Source organism: Neomonachus schauinslandi, chromosome 6 (genome assembly GCF_002201575.2).
Source record: "Neomonachus schauinslandi chromosome 6, ASM220157v2, whole genome shotgun sequence".
NCBI lineage: Eukaryota > Metazoa > Chordata > Mammalia > Carnivora > Phocidae > Neomonachus > Neomonachus schauinslandi.
Genome location: NC_058408.1, coordinates 56,712,824 through 56,735,163, shown reverse-complemented (window position 1 = coordinate 56,735,163; position 22,340 = coordinate 56,712,824). Strand labels below are relative to the sequence as shown.

The window sequence follows — 22,340 nt, the reverse complement described above, 5'->3', positions numbered from 1 at the left end:
TCGTTACCCATCATGCATGTTAGTTCCCTATAACTGTGGTCCTAAGGATCTACAAGATATTAAAGCACTTCCTCAATAATTAAAGAAGTATTCATTATGCAACAAGATCTTTAAGGTTCAGATCCTTTCAACCAATAATTCTATTTCTAGGAACCTAGCCAGAAGAAATGACTAGAGATACTGTCAAATATTAATGTACAAAAATATTCTTCAAAGCTATATTTTTAACATCAAAAACCTGGAAACAACCTAAGTATCCCAATATTATACTACATCTATATGACTGCATAGTGTACCAACTATTGAAATACTCATGAAGAATTAAGAGCATCCAAAAATGCTCCCTAAAATTAAATTAAAACAATAGCTTACGGACATACATCTCAACCATCTTAACAATTACATGTCAGTGTACACACATACACACATTCAAAAGAAAAGGATTTAGAGGAATGACTATATCAAGATAATGGGAAAACAGGTAACTTTTACTGTTTCCTTTCTTACTTTTTTCCCCAAATTTTCTACTGTATACCTGAATTACTTTGATATTTAGAAAAAATAAAACTAAAAAACCCTTTCAATTATGTTTATTATTTAGAATATTCTAGTTTTTTAAGGATAATCTTTTAATTCATACCCATCTCATTTCCAAAAGGATTTGGAATAGTTGACAAAACTACATACAGCAGACTAAAATAAATAGAAGACAAATAAAGATAAAAAGCTTGCAAACTCTCAGTATACAACCATCTGTACAATCTACCTATGTATGTGCATACATGTGTATATATGTGTGTATGTGTATATATATATTTATATATTCAAAGAATTTTGTTTCAGATACTAAAAACTAAAGGAAGTTTCTCCAGCTTTCTCAGAAAGGGCATACCACAGATATGGTAGACATTGTTTTAAATTGTACATTAGGAGAATTATTTCAGTGAATTAAGTGAATTGGTTATGTGATTGGGAGGAGAGGAGGCAGATTTAAAGTCAAGGAATCAAGACCTGAAACAGGATAAGCATGACCATGATAAGCAACTCAAGGAAAACTTTTTTAAGAATGTAGATGCAAAGATATATATAGATGGAGACAGATTTTTCCCTCATGTCACCTTTATTCATGTCTTTAAAGAAAAAAATTAAAATACTAAAATTATATTTTAATTTCTGCATATATAATACACCAAGAAAATAAACTAACAAAATAAGCTCCTATTAACAAAATGTATTTGGATATACCGTATTCAAGATAGCACTTACCTTCACTGATGGCATGGGGCTTAATAATGCAACAGGTACAATTCGTAAATTTAGCAGTGTTTGCTGGTCCACAAACTCCACTTGAAGGAAAAAATAACTCCATTTCCTAAAGACAGAGAGAAATAACTTCGGCCTATGTAATCTCTTATCTTGAACTTCTAGGATATTTACGTGAGAGGGGAAAAACTATGCAATTAAAGTTTCATAATATAAATTCTTTGCTTCAAGTTTTCCAAAAATGATTTTAACAAGACTAACTGATTAACTAACCCTGTTTTAAGTCTTATAATCAAAAGATCATATAAAAAAGTATTAATTAAAGTAATGAGAATATGTATCATTCTGCCCCAGGATTAAAACTAATAACATCTTAACATATTTTGAATATTGGCAGTAATGAAAACAAAGTTCCTATTTTCCCCAAAGCATTAGTTCATAGACACAGGTCCAATTTTAAACTTTTTATTAAAATATGTAAAATTAAAAACTAGGGAATTCTTTATAGAAACAGGTTAGTATTTAAGAATCAGAACCACAAAATTACTTTTAACCAGTCAAAACTAATGAACTGGGGGGCACCTGGCTGGTTCAGTCAGTAGAGCATGCAACTCTTGATCTTGGGGTTGTAAGTTCGAGCCCCACGTTGGGTGTAGAGATTACTCAAAAATAAAATCTTAAAAAAAAACAAAAAAACAAATGAACTTACTATAGTTCTAGCATACAATTAAATCATATAAACTTTATTTTATAACCAGATTCAAGCTATGTTATTTGCTTTGCACATGGTTCACTTAGATGACAACTCAGCAACTTGAACAGCCCAAACACAGTCACACTAATTAATTCTTTTAATCATTTAGACAGAAGCTTTCCTGCCTCTAAGCTTTTGATACTGTTATTTCTACTATTCCCTATAAAACCCTCTGTCCCAAGGTCCAAAGAATTCTACCAACTTCAAATGTCACCTCCTCAGGAGGCCTTTTGTGATGCCCCCATTCAATACCCTGTACTTTTATAAAATTGTGGTTATTTGGGTAATTGCCCTTCACAAATTTCAAATTTGAAACAAGTAACTAACCTGCATAGCTTTGTAAGTCCTTTAGCACCTAAACAAATGGCTCAAATACTCATTTTTCGTTGAATTTAAAAACGGAAAGATCATAGGATATGTAAGTGTGCCACACTGATGTACAATCTTAAAAATCACAGAGAAGATGAGGAATTGTCCAGAGTAATGTATATACCAGTGCAATTCTGGCATTAAGACATTTTAGAATAAAAATGTTCTATTCCTTAGACATCAAGTACTTTTCCATCATACTGCTTCCTTTATTACTCTACTTAAGTAGTAAGAAGAGTAATAAACAACTTCCAGCCATCTGTATTGTCATGGCTCCCACGTTTCTGCCTCCAGTCCAACCTCCTTCCTAAACTCCACACCCATATCTATGCCACTACCACTACCACTTAAATTCATATTTAAAATGTCCTGATTTCCACTGTCTCCCATAAATCTGTTCACTCCCACCCTGTTTTTCCTGCCCCTCCAACTGCACAGGCCAAAGAAAATAAACTTATTCCTCTCCTTTTCTTAGCTATCCATTCAATCTATCAGGAAATCCTTTGTAATGCACCCAGAATCCAACCACTTCCACATCTGTCACCTTGGTCTATGCCCACCACCAATTCTCCCTTTGATGACTCCTAACTGATGTCCCAAGCCAACCTCCCCCACATATACATACCTACACCCACCTGGCCTGATCTACTCTTAACCCAGCAGGCAGCAGGAAACCTGTAAAACATCATGTCGCTCCTCTGCACAGAACTCTCCAATGGCCTTTCATCTCATTCGGAGTGAATGCTAAAGTTCTAGATGTCTGCAAGGCCTCATGTGACCTGGCCCCTAACTATACCTTGAGCTCATCTCCTAGTCCCATGAAAACACTTAGATTTCCCACCCGGCCTCACTGGCCTCATCCACTCACTGTTCACCTAAATGTAGCCAACATGTTCCCACCTCAGAAACTTGGCATGCATTGTTCCCTTTCTCACAGAACGTTCTTTCTCCCTGATATTTGCATGGCTTTCTCCCTCACTTCCTTCTGATCTCTGCTTAAAAGTAGAGTGAGATTATGCTAAGTAAAATGAGTCAAACAGAGAAAGTCAATTATCATATGGTTTCACTTATTTGTGGAACATAAGGAATAGCATGGAGGACATTAGGAGAAGGGAAAAATGAAGGCGGGTAAATGGGAGAGAGAGCTGAACCATGAGAGACCATGGACTCTGAGAATCAACTGAGGGTGTTAGAGGGGAGTGGGGGTTGGGGGATGGGTTAGCCTGGTGATGGGTATTAAGGAGGCCATGTACCGTATGGAGCACTGGGTGCTATACAAAAACAATGAAGCATAGATCACTACATCAAAAACTAATGATGTATTGTATGGTGACTAACATAACATAACATAATAAAATTGGGAAAAAAAAAAAAAAAAGTAAAGTGAAGACTTCCTGACCCTACCCTTAATAGCATTCCTCACCTCTACTCAACACACAATCCTTCCTCTTTTTCTATCCCTTTCCCTGCTTTATTTTCTCAGAGCACTTACCACATGACATGTTTTATGTCTATTTATTTATTATCTAGCACCCCTCCAACCATCAGAATAGATGTAGGCTCCAAGTGAGTTAGGACCTTGTCTTGTTCACTAGAGGTTTCTCAATTAATATTTTGAAATGACTGAAATTCAGAAACTGATAAATTCTGCATGTGCTAAATAAAATATATCTATCCATGTTGCACAAATGAGAGAAATGACACCCTGAAAGCCTGAGTAACAAGCCCTTACAGGTTAGCAAGTGGCAAAGCTAGTATTTAAATCCAGGTCACACTGGTTCCAAAGACCTGAGGAACTTTTCCATCATCTGGCTTTCACAAGTAAAGAAGCTGTGCTCAGTTGTTCTACCTCTAGTTTTAGCCAATTATTGGGCCAACTATTTTGGCCTCAACTTTCATTTCTTTTCTTCCTCAACTTTTCAAAATGAAAATGCCAGCTTTCTCATTTATATATGCTGAATAAATATGTATTTAAGGCAAGGAATATAAAGGTTTTATTTAAATATACCTTCCTAGTGAAAGTAATGCTATTTCATGCTTTTGCTTTCTCTTTCTCCCCGCACAGGTTGTCCTTTCTGTCCCAATTATCAATCTAAGCCAACATTTGCAAAAGCACTTCTACTAGGTCATTGTTATGGCAACTAAATTAGAGACTTCACACAACAAATGTAAAGTCACACAAAAAAATTTTCCTTTGTGATTTGAGCTGTTTACATAAATTGCATAAAGCTCTTCTCCTTCCAAGAGTCCCTGCTATTACTCTTAGCCTTTTATATGTTCCTAACTGCCTAGAAGGGAAAGACAGAGATATGGAACTTTCTCAAAATATAAAATAAAGATTCATGGAGTCTTCAATTTTTTTTTACTCTATTTTATTTAACAAATTGTAAAGTATACAGTTGCACTGCATAATTTCACCTAAGATCCATGGTAATCTCACTAAAACATCTGACTACTCTACATTCATATCTTTAATTAGCCTAATAAAAGTATCACGAAATGGTTGCCAGTTAAAAGTTTCTCCAAAACTTTTACATTATAATTTTAAATAAATATCATTTTTGTAAATGACCTGGACTAAAACATTAAAATATTGAACTCTCTACATACTCTAATATCAAATAAGGAATCTGTTCTCAGAAAATCCAAAAAATTCAGAAATGAAACACAAAGTCCCAAGACTTAGTTTCAGTTTTAAATTTAGCTCCATGATGCAGCCTTATTTACAAATAAAAACAAATGAGAACCTAACAAAATGTCCAAAAGTAAGGGGATATTTAAATAAATCATGTTCTATTCATACAATAAAATATTGTGCACCCACCGAAGTTTACTCTTATGACAGTAATCTGCTAACATGTAAAATGTTATATTAAGTGAAAAAAACGAATCAAATTAAATTAAAATCATGTGTTGGAGAGGATGCAGAGAAAGGGGAACCCTCCTACACTGTTGGTGGGAATGCAAGCTGGTGCAGCCACTCTGGAAAACAGTATGGAGGTTCCTCAAAAAGTTGAAAATAGAGTTACCCTACGACCCAGCAATTGCACTACTGGGTATTTACCCCGAAGATATAAATGTAGTGATCCGAAGGGGTACATGCACGCCAATGTTTATAGCAGCAATGTCCACAAATAGCCAAACTATGGAAAGAGCCAAGATGTCCATCAACAAATGAATGGATAAAGAAGATGCAGTAGACACACACACACACATACACACACACTGGAATATTATGCAGCCATCAGAAAAATCCGAAATCTTGCCATTTGCAATGACGTGGATGGAACTAGAGGGTATTATGCTAAGCGAAATAAGTCAATCAGTGAAAGACAAGTATCATATGATCTCACTGATATGAGGAATTTGAGAAACAAGACAGAGGATCATAGGGGAAGGGAGGGAAAAATGAAACAAGATGAAACCAGAGAGGGAGACAAACCATAAGAGATTTTTAATCTCAGGAAACAAACTGAGGGTTGCTGGAGTGGTGGGGGGTGGGAGGGATGGGGGGCTGGGTGATGGACATTGGGGAGGGTATGTGCTATGGTGAGTGCTGTGAATTGTGTAAGACTGATGAATCACAGACCTGTACCCCTGAAACAAATAATACATTATATGTTAAAAAAAAAAAAGGGAGGAAGGGAAAAAGGGGGGGGGGGGAATCGGAGGGGGAGAAGAACCATGAGAGACTATGGACTCTGAGAAACAACTGAGGGTTTTAGAGGGGAGGGAGGTGGGGGATGGATAAGCCCAGTGATGGGTATTAAGGAGGGCACATATTGCATGAAGCACTGGGTGTTATATGCAAACAATGAATCACAGAACACTACATCAAAAACTAATGATGTAATGTATGGTGATTAACATAACATAATAAAATAAAATAAAAAACTAATGATGTAATGTATGGTGACTAACATAAAATAAAATCAATAAAAAAAATTTAAACCATGTACATGGTGTTTAGTTCATAAATTATATAAATGATCAAGGGAATGAGCTGGAAGAAATATGCCATAAACAAACTATAAACATCACGGGCAAGATTACTAATGCCAAACGTTCTTTTCTCAATTTCCAAATTCTCCAGAAGTGCTTCCATTACTTCTGTATTCTAAAAGACTGTAATGGCACCTGGGTCGCTCAGTCAGGTTAAGTGTCTACCTTCAGCTTAGGTCATGATCCTGGAGTTCCTGGGATTGAGCCCCACACAGGCTCCCTGCTCAGCAGGGAGTCTGCTTCTTCCTCTCCTTGCTCCCCTCTGTGCTCTCTCTATCTCTCTCTAAAAAATAAATCAAATCTTATAAAATAAAATAAATAAAATAAAATAATAAAATAAAATACTGTAATGTTTAAAACAAGGTAGGCCGCCACTTTCAGCATACACAGTGGAGGCTGGTGGGTAAGCATGGGGCTGTGGAACCAGAGGTGCCCGGGCTCAAGTCCTCATGAGGCCAAGGCGCTTAAATTCACCGAGTCTCAGTTCCTGGTAAATTGGGATGATATAAGCAAATGCATAGGAGATTGTGAGAATTAAATGAGATACTAAAGTGTCTGGAACAGTGCCAGTCAAATAGTGAGCACCCAATAAACATAAGGTTTGTTGTTGTTTTGAATTCCAAAACTTTTGTGAACACCAGTGACCTAGATCCTGGAGGTATGAAAATAAATTGGACATCCTCAAAGAATTCGCAGTCTACTAGGAGGGTAAACATAAACACAAATGCTTTTAAAATATGGTAAGTAATAGAGGTATGCAGTAGGCATGAAGCAAGCATCAAGGAAGAGTACCTCACACAGAGCCAAGAAATTGATAATAGTTGAGCAGAGTTGTTGTTACTGGTTTTTAAGTTTTGTTGAGGTCCAATTAACATACTTTAAACTGAATATATTTAAAGGATACAATTTGATAAGTTTTGACATTTGTTTATTCCTATGAAAATATCACCACAATCAAGATAATAAACATATTAGTCACCTTCCTTTGGATAATCCCTTTCTTCTGCCTCTCCCTGCCTCCCCTATCATTAACCATTACCATTACCTCCCTTACCATTAATAAGTTGGCCCTATGACCAATGATCTGTTTCCACCATTATGAATTAGTTTAATTTTTAACAATTTTACTTAAATATAGTTACATAGTATGTACTCTTTTGTCTAGCTTCTTTCACTTAGCAAGATTATTTTGAGATTCATCCACTGTAGTGTATATCAATATTTCATTCCTTTTTATTGCCAAATATTATTCCATGTGTTAATATCATGATTTGTTTATCCACTCATCTCTTGGGACATTTGGGTTATTTCTAGTTTTTGGATATCACAAATAAGGCTGTTATGAACAACACCGTCATGCACAAGTCTTTGTATTGATATTTGCTTTCATTTCTCATGGGAAAATACTTAGGAGAGGAATGGTTGGATCATAGGGTAGGTGTATGTTTAACGTTTTAGTTAACTGCTGAACTGTTCTCCAAAGTGATTGTACCCTTTTAAATTCTCATCAGCAGCATATGACAGTTCTAGTTTCTCCTCACACTTGCCACTTGAAATGGTCAGTCGTTTAAACCTTAGCCATTCTAAAAGGTGTGTAGTGGTATCTCACTGACGTTTTCATTAGTACTTCCATAATGTGTGCTTATATACCATTCATGTATCATCTTTGATTAAGTGCCTGTTCAAATTTTTGTCCATTTCTAATGGCGATGTTTATTTTCTTAATAGGTGTGAGATCAGCATAAAGAAAGACAAATAGATCAATAAAGCAGAAAGAATCCAGAAATATTCACAGATATATAGTCAACAAATATGACAAATGTGCAAAGGCAATTAAGTGGAGAAAAAATTGTGATTTTAACTAATGGTGCTGGAACAATCAGATGTCTATATGCAAAACAATAAATTTTGGTCATATGCTATACCATATATAAAAATTAACTCAAAATAGATCATGGAGCTAAATATAAAAACAAAAACTGTAAAATTTCTAGAAGAAAACAAAAGGGAAAATTTTGTGACCTTGGATGAGGTGACAATTTCTTTTTTTTAATTATGTTCAGTTAGCTACTGTATATCATTAATTTTTGATGTAGTGTTCAATGATTCATTAGTTACATATAATTTCTTAGATGAGACACCACAATGAAAGAATGAATTGATAAACTGGACTTCATCAAAACTAAAAACTTCTACTCATCCAAGGACATTGTTAGAGAGAATAAAAATGCAAATAACACACTCTGAGAAAATATTTGCAAATCATATTTCTCTCTTCAAACAATAAACACCTTCTCCCCCATCCTCACTTTTAGCTGTTTTTGACCTTGCTTCCTATTGTCTTATTAAGAAAAGTGAGGCAATCAGAATAAGCATCTGTACCCACATACTCTGCCTTCCCATTTGTTGCACCAGACAACTACCCCTGCACCAATGTGCAGTCAACCTGGGCTCTAATTTCCACTCATTCTCACCTAATCAATGACATTGTGCCAGGAAGTCTTCCTCTTTTCCTATATCCTCAATTTGTCACATCTGTAATTCTTCTCATCTTAAAAAAAAAAAAAAAGACCCTGCTTTTCCTCACATCTACTACCTCATTTCTTTCCTCAACTTGCATCAAAACTCCTCAAAAAAGTTTCTATATTCACTGTCTCCAATTTTCTTTTAAATCCATTCCAGTAGGACTTTGCCTCCCCTCCTCCATCTCTTACCAACTTCCCCAATGACTCTGCATTGCAAAATCCAATAGTCAATTCTCAGTCCCCCTCTTTCTTGATAGATCTGCCTCATTTGACCCCACTGATCATTCTCTCCCTTTAGAATACTTTCCCCACTTGGTCTCCAGAACATAATTATGTCTGAGTTTTTTCCTTCTACTTCACCGATGGCTCCTGCTCTACCTCCTTTGCTGCATCCTCCTCCCCAACCTTCTACTAGGACAGAAAGGCTCCATCTTTGTTCTCTTCTTCTCTATCTGTACTTTCTCCAAGCTAATCTCAACCAGTCTCTCGCGGCTTTAATGCCATATGGGTGTCAGTGACCCCATATTTATGTCATTAGTCCAAACCTCCCTCCCCAACTCCAGACTCCCATAACTAAATTTTTTGCTTAACGTCTCTCTACTTTGATAACTAACATCCACGTTAAGTTTGCAATGTCCAAAATGTAACTCCTGAGTTTCCATCCATACTGACCCTAGCCACAGCTTTCCTTATTTCAGGTTAGGTAAATTGGAGCCTTTCAGTCCTTCAGGCCAAGAACTTTGGAGTAATCCTTGCTATCTCTTTTTCTCATATTCTACATTCAATCTGGAAGGAACTATTGTTCATTTGACCTTCAACTATTAAAATGTATTTTAAAATGTATCTATATACTCTTCTCACTGCTACCACCCTAGTCCAAGCCAACATCTCCCTGGATTATTGTAACAGCCTCTTAACTGGGCTCCCTGTTGCTACTCTTGTCCTCTACAGTCTATTCTCAAAGCAGTAAGCCAGTATGGCCCTTTTAAATGCCATGTCAAACATGTCAGTCCTCCACTTAAAACCCTGCAAGGGCCGCCAGCCTACAAGACCATGTGATATCTCTCCTGATTATTTCTGTGACCTCATCAACCCCTCCTTTCCTCACTCCCATCCAACTACACTGTCTTCTTTCCTGTTAATTGAATGAGCCAAGCAGAAATAAACTATTCAAGGAATAGCAAGATGGTCAGTATACCTGGGACACAGTGAATAAGGGAGAGACTGGTTGGAGATAAAGTCGGAGAGTCAGAAGGGAATCAGATCAGGTTAGAGCTCTGGAGGCTACAATAAAGACTTGTGATTCTTTTATAAAAGAGATAAAAACTCACTGGAGAGTCTTTAATAATTGAATTGTTAATCTGATTTGTTTTTAAAAGCTCACTCTTGGCCTAGTTAATGTTACGTGAGCAAGGTAAAATTTTTATAAATTGAGTGTAAGAGGAGAAGGAAGAGGAAAGGAGAATTAGGAGGCTTTTGCAGTAGTCCAAACAAAATAGAACAGTGACCTAGACCACAACAATCAGATTCAAGGTCTAATTTGAAGGGAGAACTGAAAGAATCTGTTGATGGAGCTGTAAGAAAAAGAAAAATTCAATTATCAAAAAACTGCCTACTATTATTTTAATGAAAGCATGACCAGACTAAAAACCACCTTATATTAGCTGAGAAACTTGTTGTGATGCTAAGAATAAACTTGCAACTTCATCAAATCAACATCACCATAACCCAGTATAATACCTTACTTATATGGATTTAAAAGAAGAAGTAATGGTAGGAAGCATAAAAACTTTTTCATAAACACTAGCTCCAAATGGGAAAAGAAAAGGATGTTTAACTTGAAGATGGCATTAGATCTGAGTCAAAAACAAAATATATGAAATGATGCTTCTTTCTGAATATTTACTATCCATTACCTGGTCTCACATGAAGTCAGTAATTCAAACATTGATGAGACTGAATAATTTAAGTGGCTTTGGAACGTAAACTGGGATGATGAGTATTTTAACTGGAAAAACTTACCTTGGCCATGACCAGGTTACCAGTTCACAAAAGAGACATATTACTGAACCACTGTTTAATACTAGGCAAAGGGTCAAGGTTTTCTCTACTCTCAGATCAGCTGTAGAAGCTGTCCCAAGTCAGCAGTGACAGAAATGCTTTACTCTAACACAAAACATTTAACAAAACAAAAACAGAATTAAAATATTTTTAAAACACCTTACTCTGGCAGCAGAAGCAAAAGAATCGGGGCCATGAGCTGCGTTTCTTATGCCATCGGTTCCAAAGAGGGCTCTCAGGCTTCCAGGAGCATCCGTACGAGCCATCCCGGAGTTTGCGGGTCCAAGCAATCTTTTCCACTCACATATGGCATCATCTCTTAAAATCTCCATGGCAATAGTAGGACCACTTGTAATAAACTGGATCAGCTCACTACAGAACAAGTAAAAGCTTGATTTGCTTCATTTTTCTGTCAACCTACGTATCTCTGTTAATAAGAATATATTACAATTGGAGTACTTCAATACACATAGGAGTATTATGATCTCCAAACTACTGGATATAGTGAATTCTGCATGAGCAAAATAAAATTTTCATAAATTGAGTGTTTTGTGTAGCCTGAGTCACTACAAAACACTAGTGTTGTCAAATCATTTACTGTTGGCAAAAAAAAAAAAAAAAAAAAAAATCAGTGTTTCATTGAATTTAAGACTACTTCATTGACTTAAAATGCATATTATTGATCAATTGATTATTGCTTCTCCCATTGCTCTGAAAGGTACAGAAGGATCTTCCTTTTTATTTTAATGTGGTTTACCACTGCAGTCAAATAAAATTTCATAATATAGAAAATGATGAGAGTGGTCTTATGTTTACAGTTAGAATTTAATTTTTGTGTAGATTAGAATTCAAAGGATGACAGTAAACTTTCAGTCAATAAACAATGAGTTGGTCTAGTAATAAAGAAAAAACAGAATAACAGGCCTTGAAAAAATACCCTCTAATTACTATAAAAGCTACTCTGGGATATTCTTATCTCAAGTTATTAAAGAATACACACAGGTTCTTAATTAAAAATCCAGCACTAAGTCACAGTAGCTCAAGCCATGAAAAGCAGCAGCTCATTTTCCTTTGCCACTAGTTTGTTATACATATACTAACATATACTATTTCAAGGAACAAAAGTATTAGTTAATAAGGGCTCTGTGAACATTGTTTTATGTATACAAGAATGCCAAGAGCACAAGAAAAACACTCAACCCAGGGGCGCCTGGCTGGCTCAGTCAGAAGAGCTAAGAGTTTGAGCCCCATGTTGGGTGTAGAGATTACTCAAGTAAAAATCTTAAAAACCTTTAAAAAAAAATACTCAACACAAAATATAATTATCACTCTTTTAATCTACTGAAATCTAAAAAGAAAGCTATACCTTTTCTAATTTAAGCAAATCATCCTATTTGCTTCTGATTAAAGTTTAAGATATTTAATGATAAAAATTCTAATCTAATAAGAGGACAGAAAAAAACAATTCTTAGAAAATAGTTCTCTACAGTTGCAAGATGTTGCTATGATCCTTTTGACAGATGCTTTCCATGTCACAAATTTCTGAGTTGTAAAAATACAATTCTTTAGTTTTTTGGGATATCCTCCATTGTAAACCACTTGCCCCAAATTCAGCACCTACTTTAAAAAGGGCCTTGACTGATGGTCTATATGAAAATCCATTGCTTCTTTCCTGTAAAATAATCAAAAATGACAACAGTTAAGAATTATATTAAAAAAATTATTTTAGTAAAATATTTTAGCTTTCATTAATAAAATAAAATAAAATAAAGATGAAATCCTCTTTTGATCTGTATGTAAACTGATTAATGACTTTTCACCAAATATTCTGCTCAAATCCTCCCCTTTTCCAAATTTTTTGCTACCTGAATATCTATTAAGATATAAAATTACAATATAAGAGGCAATATTTACTTTTCTGCTCATGTTCATATCTACTATCTTCCTTTGCACCACCATCTTTAACATTCTTGAAACAAAGTTTAACATTTGACCAATAAGAATTATTTGTTCTTTAGAGATCAAATAAGTTACATAAAAAAATGCAAAGCCACCTTCAAATTCGGAATTTGTCACTTTCTTCTTCAGGTTTTAAACTTGAAAGGGTAGGCTAGAATTTAATTTAATAGTTACAGTTTTCTCTCTTAGATCTTATGTTTTAAAATCTGCTTGACAAATTAAGCATATCAATGTATTCTTATTGGTTATTAATATATTAAAAACTAATGCTTTAACGATGTTGACATCACCCAAAAAAGGGGGCAATATGGAGATACTCAGAATTTATTAAGGGCAATAGGGATTTACCTTGTGAATCTATATTCCCACTAAAGAGTATCTACAGAGCCACTGAAAAGATAATGGACTTCAAATTGATTAGCTAAAAAGTCTAAACAACTCTTTATTTTAATCAAATCAGGTATCTCTCAAACTTGGACAGTTTTAAAGGCTTTAAACTGAATTCACAGTATGTGACAAGATTATCAACATCAACAGAATCATCCTACTCTGGTTAGTGAACATGTCTATGGTGTGTAGTAAAAGTCAGAACGAACTCCCAAAAAAAAAAAAAAAAAAACATCAACTACTTTTCAAAACATCAAAGAACTTAAGTGTCCTCTAGCAAAGGATTATCCTTTTGGGCATTATAATTTAGTATGCAATGTTTTAAGATCTTATGGGCCTACTACAAAATGAATTCACATAATAAAGTATATCAGGGCATACTCTTATTCAAACCAAATGTACTGAGATATTTTCTTTGGTTATAGAGAGATTATGAAAGTATATTATGAAATATGATAAATAAAATTCATCCCAAGAGATGAGAGGGGGGAAAAAACTTATCTTTCTAGAACCTATTATGCTAGCATCAAATTATTTTTCACAATAATATATTAAAATATGTATGAATACCTATATTTTACATATGAAAATAATGAAGTTCAGCATGATTACATAACTTGGACAGGGGGGTTTAAACCCATATCTCTGGCTGTAAATCTCTGTTTATGTCCTTTCTGTTACCAACTGCAGAGGTCAGGAGAAGAATTCACAAAAATGAAATGGATATATTATAGCCTAAAGTGAGGTATAACTGGATGTGTGGAAAAACTCATGTGGGAGCATTCTAAAAAGAGTTAGCAGCAAGACAACTAAAACAACCAATTCTAAACATTTCAACACAACTGAGCTACTAAAAAAGAAAAAATCATAATCTTTACTATTGGTGAAAAGAAAAATCTTAATAACTAAAAGTGTTTCATTGTCTCCTTCTTACATGTCACTGACCCCACAGTTATCTCTATTCAACATCCAAAATTGAAACGAAGATGAGAGTTCATGAATTTTTCCCATCATCCTTACCTAATTCCTCCCTTAAAAAGTTGAGACGGAGGGAAAAATTAACAAGTGCATCCCTACTTAAAGGAGGTTCTGTTATTGTTTTGTTATGCCTTGCTGGGTTTTTATAAGGAAACCACTCTCCCACAAAGATTTATCCACTAATGCTTTCCTGAGGTATTTGCTAGTGCCCACCTTGAATCAGGCACTAATCTAAGAACTAGGAAGTACAAAGTCAGATGGAACTCAGCTGCTGTCTTTCAGATACTGTCATGATGGAGGAACTTACATTTGAGCAAACAAGTTTAGCAAAGATTTAAGCACTAGGAGACACTCCTCCACAGGTCTCTGGTACTCCTAGCATGTCTTACTGGGTACGCCAAGAATGCAAGGACCCAACTGCCCTTTATCCTAGCCTTTTCTCAGTTATGTTTACAGGGAGCAACTTTGAGGGATGAGGTCATGTCTCTCTTCAGCACAGAGAGCAGCCTTGTGTACCACTTGCTAATGAAACAGTGGATAACCCAAGTTCAATGCTCCTCAGCTATGATGCAATCAACTGTGTATACAACATACACCTGGATCCATATCATATTATGCCCACGGGACACGGAGGCAAGGAGCACCAATATAAGCATGATGCTCATGCTGCCTGCTGTACCATAAGAAAGTCTTTTGTCTCTAACCCAGATGTTCCACATCTTCTGCCTAGCATCCATGAAAGAGTAAAAGACTAACTTACTAGCTTTTAAGTTGGGCAAAATCCAAGACTTGACAGTAAAACTAATAGAGATCTATGAGGTGCTGTAAAAAAATTAAGGAAGCAGTTTTCTTGGGCATCTCTATCTTGGGGAGTTTGATGCCAAATTTATCAAGCACTAGCAGTGGAGAGGACATATAGTGCAGAGGACATAAACAACTTTTTATCTCACTAAAACTACTCAAAGTCATTTCTCCAGAATTCAGTCCCATTACCTGCTGTGAGAGCAAGCATTCTTGATACATACAGAAATAAGACAAATTTAACTACTTAAAAAGGGTCATGACCTGAGTTTCACTAAACAATAATATCACTAGTATTACTGCTCCTAACAACAATAGCTATCATTTATATATACTTACTATGTCCTGGGCTTTTTCAAACTAATTTGCATACATTAAACTCACGGAACCCTCACAGCAACTTTATGATACAGGTGGTTATAATCTCTATTTTGCTGATGAAGAAAATGAAGTAGAGAGTAAATTATTCAGAGTCACACACCTAGTAAGTGTTGCACTTATATGCAATCTGGCACTAGATTCTGTGCTCTGAAACATAAGCCTCCTGCCTTTCTAGAAAATATGTAAACTGAAAGACCTTACATGGGAAAAATTCACATTAAATATATGTCTTTGTTGGGGTAAAATTGAAGGTGTTTTGTTAAGATTTCTAGGGATCAGACTTATCAAAGCTGTGTTGAATATCTACTGCTATCCATTATCCCTGTACTCATAGAGCCAAAAATGCAACTGTCCCATAAAATATATACATACTCAGGAACAGCAGTGAAAAGACACCTAACCAAAAATAAACAAAAACCCCCCTGCGGAGTAACATAAGAACACCACCGGGAGTAGCTCTAATGCTGTATTAATGTCCCTACCTATAGGTAAGTCCCGCTTTCACTAAATAACTTAGAAACTATCCGGTCAGATAGAATGGACTGCTTTTCAGGGTAGTAAATAGGCATATTTACCAATTACAAACACTGGAGGAGCTAAATGTAACCATTTCCAAATGCATCACTTTTGGAAATCTCAACAGTAACACTCCCTTGTCAAATAGAAATACTCAAACATTCATTTCCTTTTCTACAATTTTTATATTGTGTTTAAGAAGAAGAGATTACAATTATCAGGCATTGGTGTTATAAAAGCCAATGGGGTTATGGAAGACAATAAATAATGGGGCAGGTACAATCTGACAATTCCCACTTGCTTAGAGTTCAATCATTATTGATGAATCTACCTGGTGTCTTACTATTTTCTCATTCTAATAAGATTACTATTCTATTCTTTGCCACTCAGTGAGAGATTTTTATTTTAAACAATGACGTGAAAGATAAAAGATGATTTAAAAAAAAAAAAGCAAGTACTAGACTTTGTATAACTGAAAATGATCAACAAATTACCTTGAAAGCATCATCATTTTGAGTTTGGTTATAGTAAATCCGGCTTTGTTTATCATTTCAATTATCTCTCCAGCTTTTGATATTGCATCTGGTTTAATCAGAGCCAATGTTCTGTACAGATATAAAGAATAAGATTGAAAATAAAAATAGTTCAGTTTTTACTTATAATTCCCAAGCAGTAGTTTCCCCAAACATCAAAATGAATTATAAAAAGTATATTAAAGGTCTCTGAAAAACTTATACAAAGTAACCTTTCTATCTTTCCCAGGGAAATAAAAATTAGGTACACAATCAAAAAAATAATAATAAAAGCTTAAGGGGGAAAAAAGTTAAAATTGTCATGTTTCATATGTCCTAATTAATGTAGGAAAGGAAAAATTCTTACTCTACCCTTCAAGCAGTTCCAACTGGACTAAGAATTAAATTTACATGAGACAGATTAATAGGAGAAAAAGCCAAAGTACCCAGAGGCCCAGTAATGAAACTGAGACACAAATAAATGACCGAACTGGCAGTTTTTATACTTCCTAGACAAAGAGACAATAAATTTGTGAGGGATTGACAGGATAAAGAAAACAGATGTGGGGAGCCTGGCTGGTTAAGTTAGTAGAGCATGTGACTCTTGATCTCAGAACTGTGAGTTCAAGCCCCACACTGGGTGTAGAGATCCCTTAAAATATTTTTTAAAAAATGTTTAGAAGCTTTAATTAGTAAATAATTCTAAACAGAACTTGGACTGAGGTAGTAGGTTAGAAAGAAAGTAACAAGGTTTGTTTCTAAAGCTTGGTTGACTTTAAAGTTTCTATCTCTGGTGATAAGGATGTCTTTTTTACTTCTTAGTACTATGGGAAATTTATTTCCTGCATCCAGGGGGACAGAAGAGAGTCTGAGTGTCTTTGCACTGGCTGTTTCTTAAGTAACTTTTATTTTAAATAATCAATATGTAAAAGTGGCACATTTTGGGGCACCCTGCTCTTGGCCTCCACATTAGAAAACACCGGTCTTTAAAATTTATATTTCTTAGAACACATTTTATAACAGAGGACAAATCCTTAAAAAAAAATGCATTTAATATATTATGAACTTGATTTTTGGTCTCCTGGACTTTAACAAATGTATGCTAAGCAGTCAGTTCATCACTGATTTGGAAGTAAATTCTTCTTTTAACACTCAAGCATAGCACAAGGGATGCACAAAGAACCAAATGTCTTCTTGACTGGCAACAAATACGGATAGCAAGCACCATGCTAACTTTTATTTATTTATTTATTTATTTAAAATTTTTTTTTTTTATGTTATGTTAGTCACCATACAATACATCATTAGTTTTTGATGTAGTGATCCATGATTCATTGTTTTTTTGTTTTGTTTTGTTTTTAAAAGATTTTATTTATTTATTTGACAGAGAGAGACACAGCGAGAGAGGGAACACAAGCAGGGGGAGTGGAGAGGGAGAAGCAGGCTTCCTGCTGAGCAGAGAGCCCGATGAGGGGCTCGATCCCAGGACCCTGGGACCATGACCTGAGCCGAAGGGAGACGCTTAACGACTGAGCCACCCGGGCGCCCCCCATGATTCATTGTTTTTGTACAACACCCAGTGCTCCATGCAGTATGTGCCCTCCTTAATACCCATCACCGGGCTAACCCGTTAAAATCCTGTTTGTTTCTTAGAGTCCACAGTCTCTCATGGTTCATCTCTCCCTCTGATTTCCGCCCCCCTTCATTTTTCCCTTCCTTCTCCTAATGTCCTCCATGCTATTCCTTGTGTTCCATAAATAAGTGAAACCATATGATAATTGACTTTCTCTGCTTGACTTATTTCACTTAGCATAATCTCCTCCAGTCCCATCCATGTTGATGTACAAGTTGGGTATTCATCCTTTCTGATGGCTGAGTAATATTCCATTGTATATATGGACCACATCCTCTCTATCCATTCATCTGTTGAAGGGCAACTTTTAAAATCACACTTTCCTCTAAGAGGACACACAGGAGCAAAGCACTATCCCCACTCTGAAGCCACAAAATTAGATTTTTGGAGATGGAGATCACCTGAATGCCCTCATTTTACTGATGAGGTAACCAGGCCCAAAGAGTCACACCAAGGTCACGCAGCTGGTCAGTGGCACCTCCAGGACAGAACACCCAGCTCACAAGACTCCCAGGGCTGCACTCTTTCCACACTAAGTATCATAATCATAAAATCCTCAAGAGTAATATTTGCAAATATCAGATAAAAATCAGATGAGTTGGAGTAACTCAGTTTAGAGGACATGCAAAATTATGATAAAGAACTGCCACCACTTTCCCTTCTTCATTTTCACTTGCTCGGACACATTGGCATTAATTCAAGGAATCCATCTCAGAAGCATGGCTGTCCTCTTCATAGCTGGCTTTTTTCACGCACGAGACAGGCTTGACTGAGGATATGACAAAGATATAATAATTCAAATACCCTTACTTACCACTGCATGTAACTCATGGCTGGCTTTTAAAACTTTTATTTTTTTAAATTTTATTTTATTATGTTATGTTAGTCACCATACAATACATCATTAGTTTTTGATGTAGTGTTCCATGGTTCATTGTTTTCATATAACACCAGGTGTTCTATGCAGTACATGCCCTCCTTAATACCCACCACTGGGCCAACCCATCCCCTCACCCCTGTCCCCTCCAAAATCTTCAGTTTGTTTCTTGGAGTCCATAGTCTCTCATGGTTCATCTCTCCCTCTGATTCCCCCCCCTTCATTTTTCCCTTCCTTCTCTTAATGTCCTCCATGCTATTCCTTATGTTCCACAAGTAAGTGAAACCATATGACAATTGACTTATTTCACTTAGCATAATCTCCTCCAGTCCCATCCATGTTGATGTAAAAGTTGGGTATTCATCCTTTCTGATGGCTGAGTAATATTCCATTGCATATATGGACCATATCTTCTTTATCCATTCATCTGCTGAAGGGCATCTCGGCTCTTTCCACAGTTTGGCTATTGCGGACACTGCTGCTATGAACATCGGGGTGCATATGGCTCTTCTTTTCACTACATCTGTGTCTTTGGGATAAAAACCCAAGTAGTGCAATTGCTGGGTCAAAGGGTAGCTCTATTTTTAATTTTTTGAGGAATCTCCACACTGTTTTCCAAAGTGGCTGTACCAACTTGCATTCCCACCAACAGTGTAAGAGGGTTCCCCTTTCTCCACAACCTCTCCAACATTTGTTGTTTCTTGCCTTGTCAATTTTTGCCATTCTAACCGGTTGGTGTAAGGTGGTATCTCAATGTGGTTTTGATTTGAATTTCCCTGATGGCTAATGATGATGAACATTTTTTCATGTGTCTGTTAGCCATTTGTATGTCTTCTTTGGAGAAGTGTCTTTTCATATCTTCTGCCCACTTTTTGACTTGATTATTTGTTTTTTGGGTGTTGAGTTTGAGGAGTTCTTTATAGATCTTGGATACCAGCCCTTTATTTGTCGTGTCATTTGCAAATATCTTCTCTCATTCTGTGGGTTGCCTCTTTGTTTTGTTGACCGTTTCCTTTGCTGTGCAGAAGCTTTTTATCTTGATGAAGTCCCAAAAGTTCATTTTTGCTTTTGTTTCACTAGCTTTTGGAGATGTATCTTTTTTTTTTTTTTAAAGATTTTATTTATTTATTTGACAGAGAAAGACACAGCGAGAGAGGAAACACAAATGGGGAGTGGGAGAGGGAGAAGCAGGCTTCCTGCTGAGCAGGGAGCCCGATGCAGGACTCGATCCAGGGACTCCAGGATCATGACCTGAGCTGAAGGCAGTCGCTTAACCAACTGAGCCACCCAGGCACCCAGCTTTTGGAGATGTATCTTGAAAGAAGTTGCTGTGACCAATGTCAAAGAGGTTACTGCCTATGTTCTCCTCTAGGATTTGGATGAATTCCTGTCTCACATTGAGGTCTTTCATCCACTTTGAGTTTATCTTTGTGTATGGTGTTAGAGAATGGTCGAGTTTCATTCTTCTGCATGTGGCTGTCCAATTTTCCCAGCACCATTTATTGACAAGACTGTCTTTTTTCCATTGCATATTTTTTCCTGCTTTGTCAAAGATTATTTGACCATAGAGTTGAGGGTCCCTATCTGGGCTCTCTATTCTGTTCCATTGGTCTATATGTCTGTTTTTGTGCCAGTACCATGCTGTCTTGGTGATCACTGCTTTGTAATATAACTTTTAAATAATAAAAATTGTTCATCTCAGCCAGTTTATTACAAGCTATACCAGACAATCCTTTCCTTTATTTTGAAGCAAATGAGTCATTGATAGTATTTTATATTGTATGGCTTCATCGAAGAGACAATTAAAATTCTTCACTTTTTAACTCACATTATAACACATTTATACTCATATTATACTTATTTACAATTAAACTCTTCACTTTTTAACTCACATTATAACACATTATACTCATCTTATAAGCCAAACTAACCCATAAATTACTTATGCTAAACTCTGGAAGAACCTTTGTGAACCACAGCTCTTAAAGAAAATATAAAACACATCAGCAGTCATCAATTTCTATGAACAAGAACCAACGTGGAAAATACAAAACTGACAAAACTAATTTTGTCACCCCTAATTTAAAATGCAATTTCATTTTCTCTTTAAATGCCTACAGGAGGCAAAGGGCTGATTACTGGGAGTAATTACTCTAAATAAATTTGCCTATCATCTTCTCACTGCTTAACTGTTCAGTAGATAATAATTAAAATATATTCTGTACGGAAAATAAGACAGGCATGAGGAATCACGTGTGTCATTTAAAAGTGACGACATCACATAAAGAAACAAAAGGACCACAAAAACATATTAATAGTGCCACTGTTCTCTGTTGTTGCATAACAAACTGCAACAACACTCTAACCTGTCAGAAGGGTTAACGTGCTCCAAGGTTCTGCACTCCTTGTTTGCTGACCTAAGTCCCTCAGGCTGTAGCAGGACTAACCTACTTTCCCAGAGATTTGCAGACCAATGGCCTTGAGAAGTGAAGGACCAGACTTTCCCAGAAGGTAAGGCCTGACCACATTTGAAAACAGCTGCCACTGATGCCAGCCGGTCTGTTCAGGGTCAGGTCTCATGTCGACACATAACTAATGGCTTGGGCACCTGCTTCTCCTACATGTCACCCCGACCATTTCCGCTCCTTCCCCTTTAAAACTCCGTAGCTTCGTCTGGACAGGAAAGATGGGCTTTGAGACATTAGTCCACCATCTTCCCAGGTTGCCAGCTTCCTAAATAAAGCAACCTCTTCTTTCCCACCATCACTTGTCTCTGAAGCATTGACTTTTGATCGGCAAGCAGCTGAACTTGAGTTGAGAACCTGTTCTCTGTGCAGGATCAAAACCACCCCAAAATGTTGTGGCTTAAAACAGAAATTTCTTAAGATTCTGTAGTGGGAGTGGTTTCACCAGGGATCACTCACACAGCTAGGTGTGGCTAGCAGGTCAGCTGGGACAGCTAGGCTTCTTTTTCCTTGCGGGCTCACATCCTTAGGAGGTCACGCCAGCCTTCTTCATAGGCAGCCACATAGAGTTCAGTGTGCACACACTTCTCAAGCATTCCCTTGAGACACATTTGCTGATGTCCCTTTGGCCAATGCAAGTCACATGGTCAAGTCCAGAGTCAACGTGAGAAGGGACCGGCCAAGGACATGGATCCCAGGAGATGTGACTCACTGGGAGCCACCGCGGTGAGGATCTACCACATAGTAACCCTCTCACCATACATTAAGCATGCACTGTAGGATGCAGCAGGAGATGCTCTCTCAAAAGAAATATATATATATATATATATATATATATATATATATATATATATATA

General features: G+C 36.3%; 1 protein-coding gene across 1 annotated transcript in view; it reads right to left on the bottom strand.

The window, feature by feature from the left end:
• Positions 1–321: 321 nt before the first annotated feature.
• NME7 (NME/NM23 family member 7) overlaps positions 322–22,340 on the bottom strand; it is a 75,332-nt gene continuing 53,313 nt past the window's right edge. Inside the window, exons 4-8 of the mRNA XM_044916195.1 lie at positions 16,491–16,601; positions 12,596–12,646; positions 11,139–11,346; positions 1,267–1,372; positions 322–344 (exon numbers count right to left, since the gene is read on the bottom strand). Coding sequence (XP_044772130.1) covers positions 322–344; positions 1,267–1,372; positions 11,139–11,346; positions 12,596–12,646; positions 16,491–16,601 — 499 coding nt within the window. The remainder of the gene's footprint in view (positions 345–1,266; positions 1,373–11,138; positions 11,347–12,595; positions 12,647–16,490; positions 16,602–22,340) is intronic.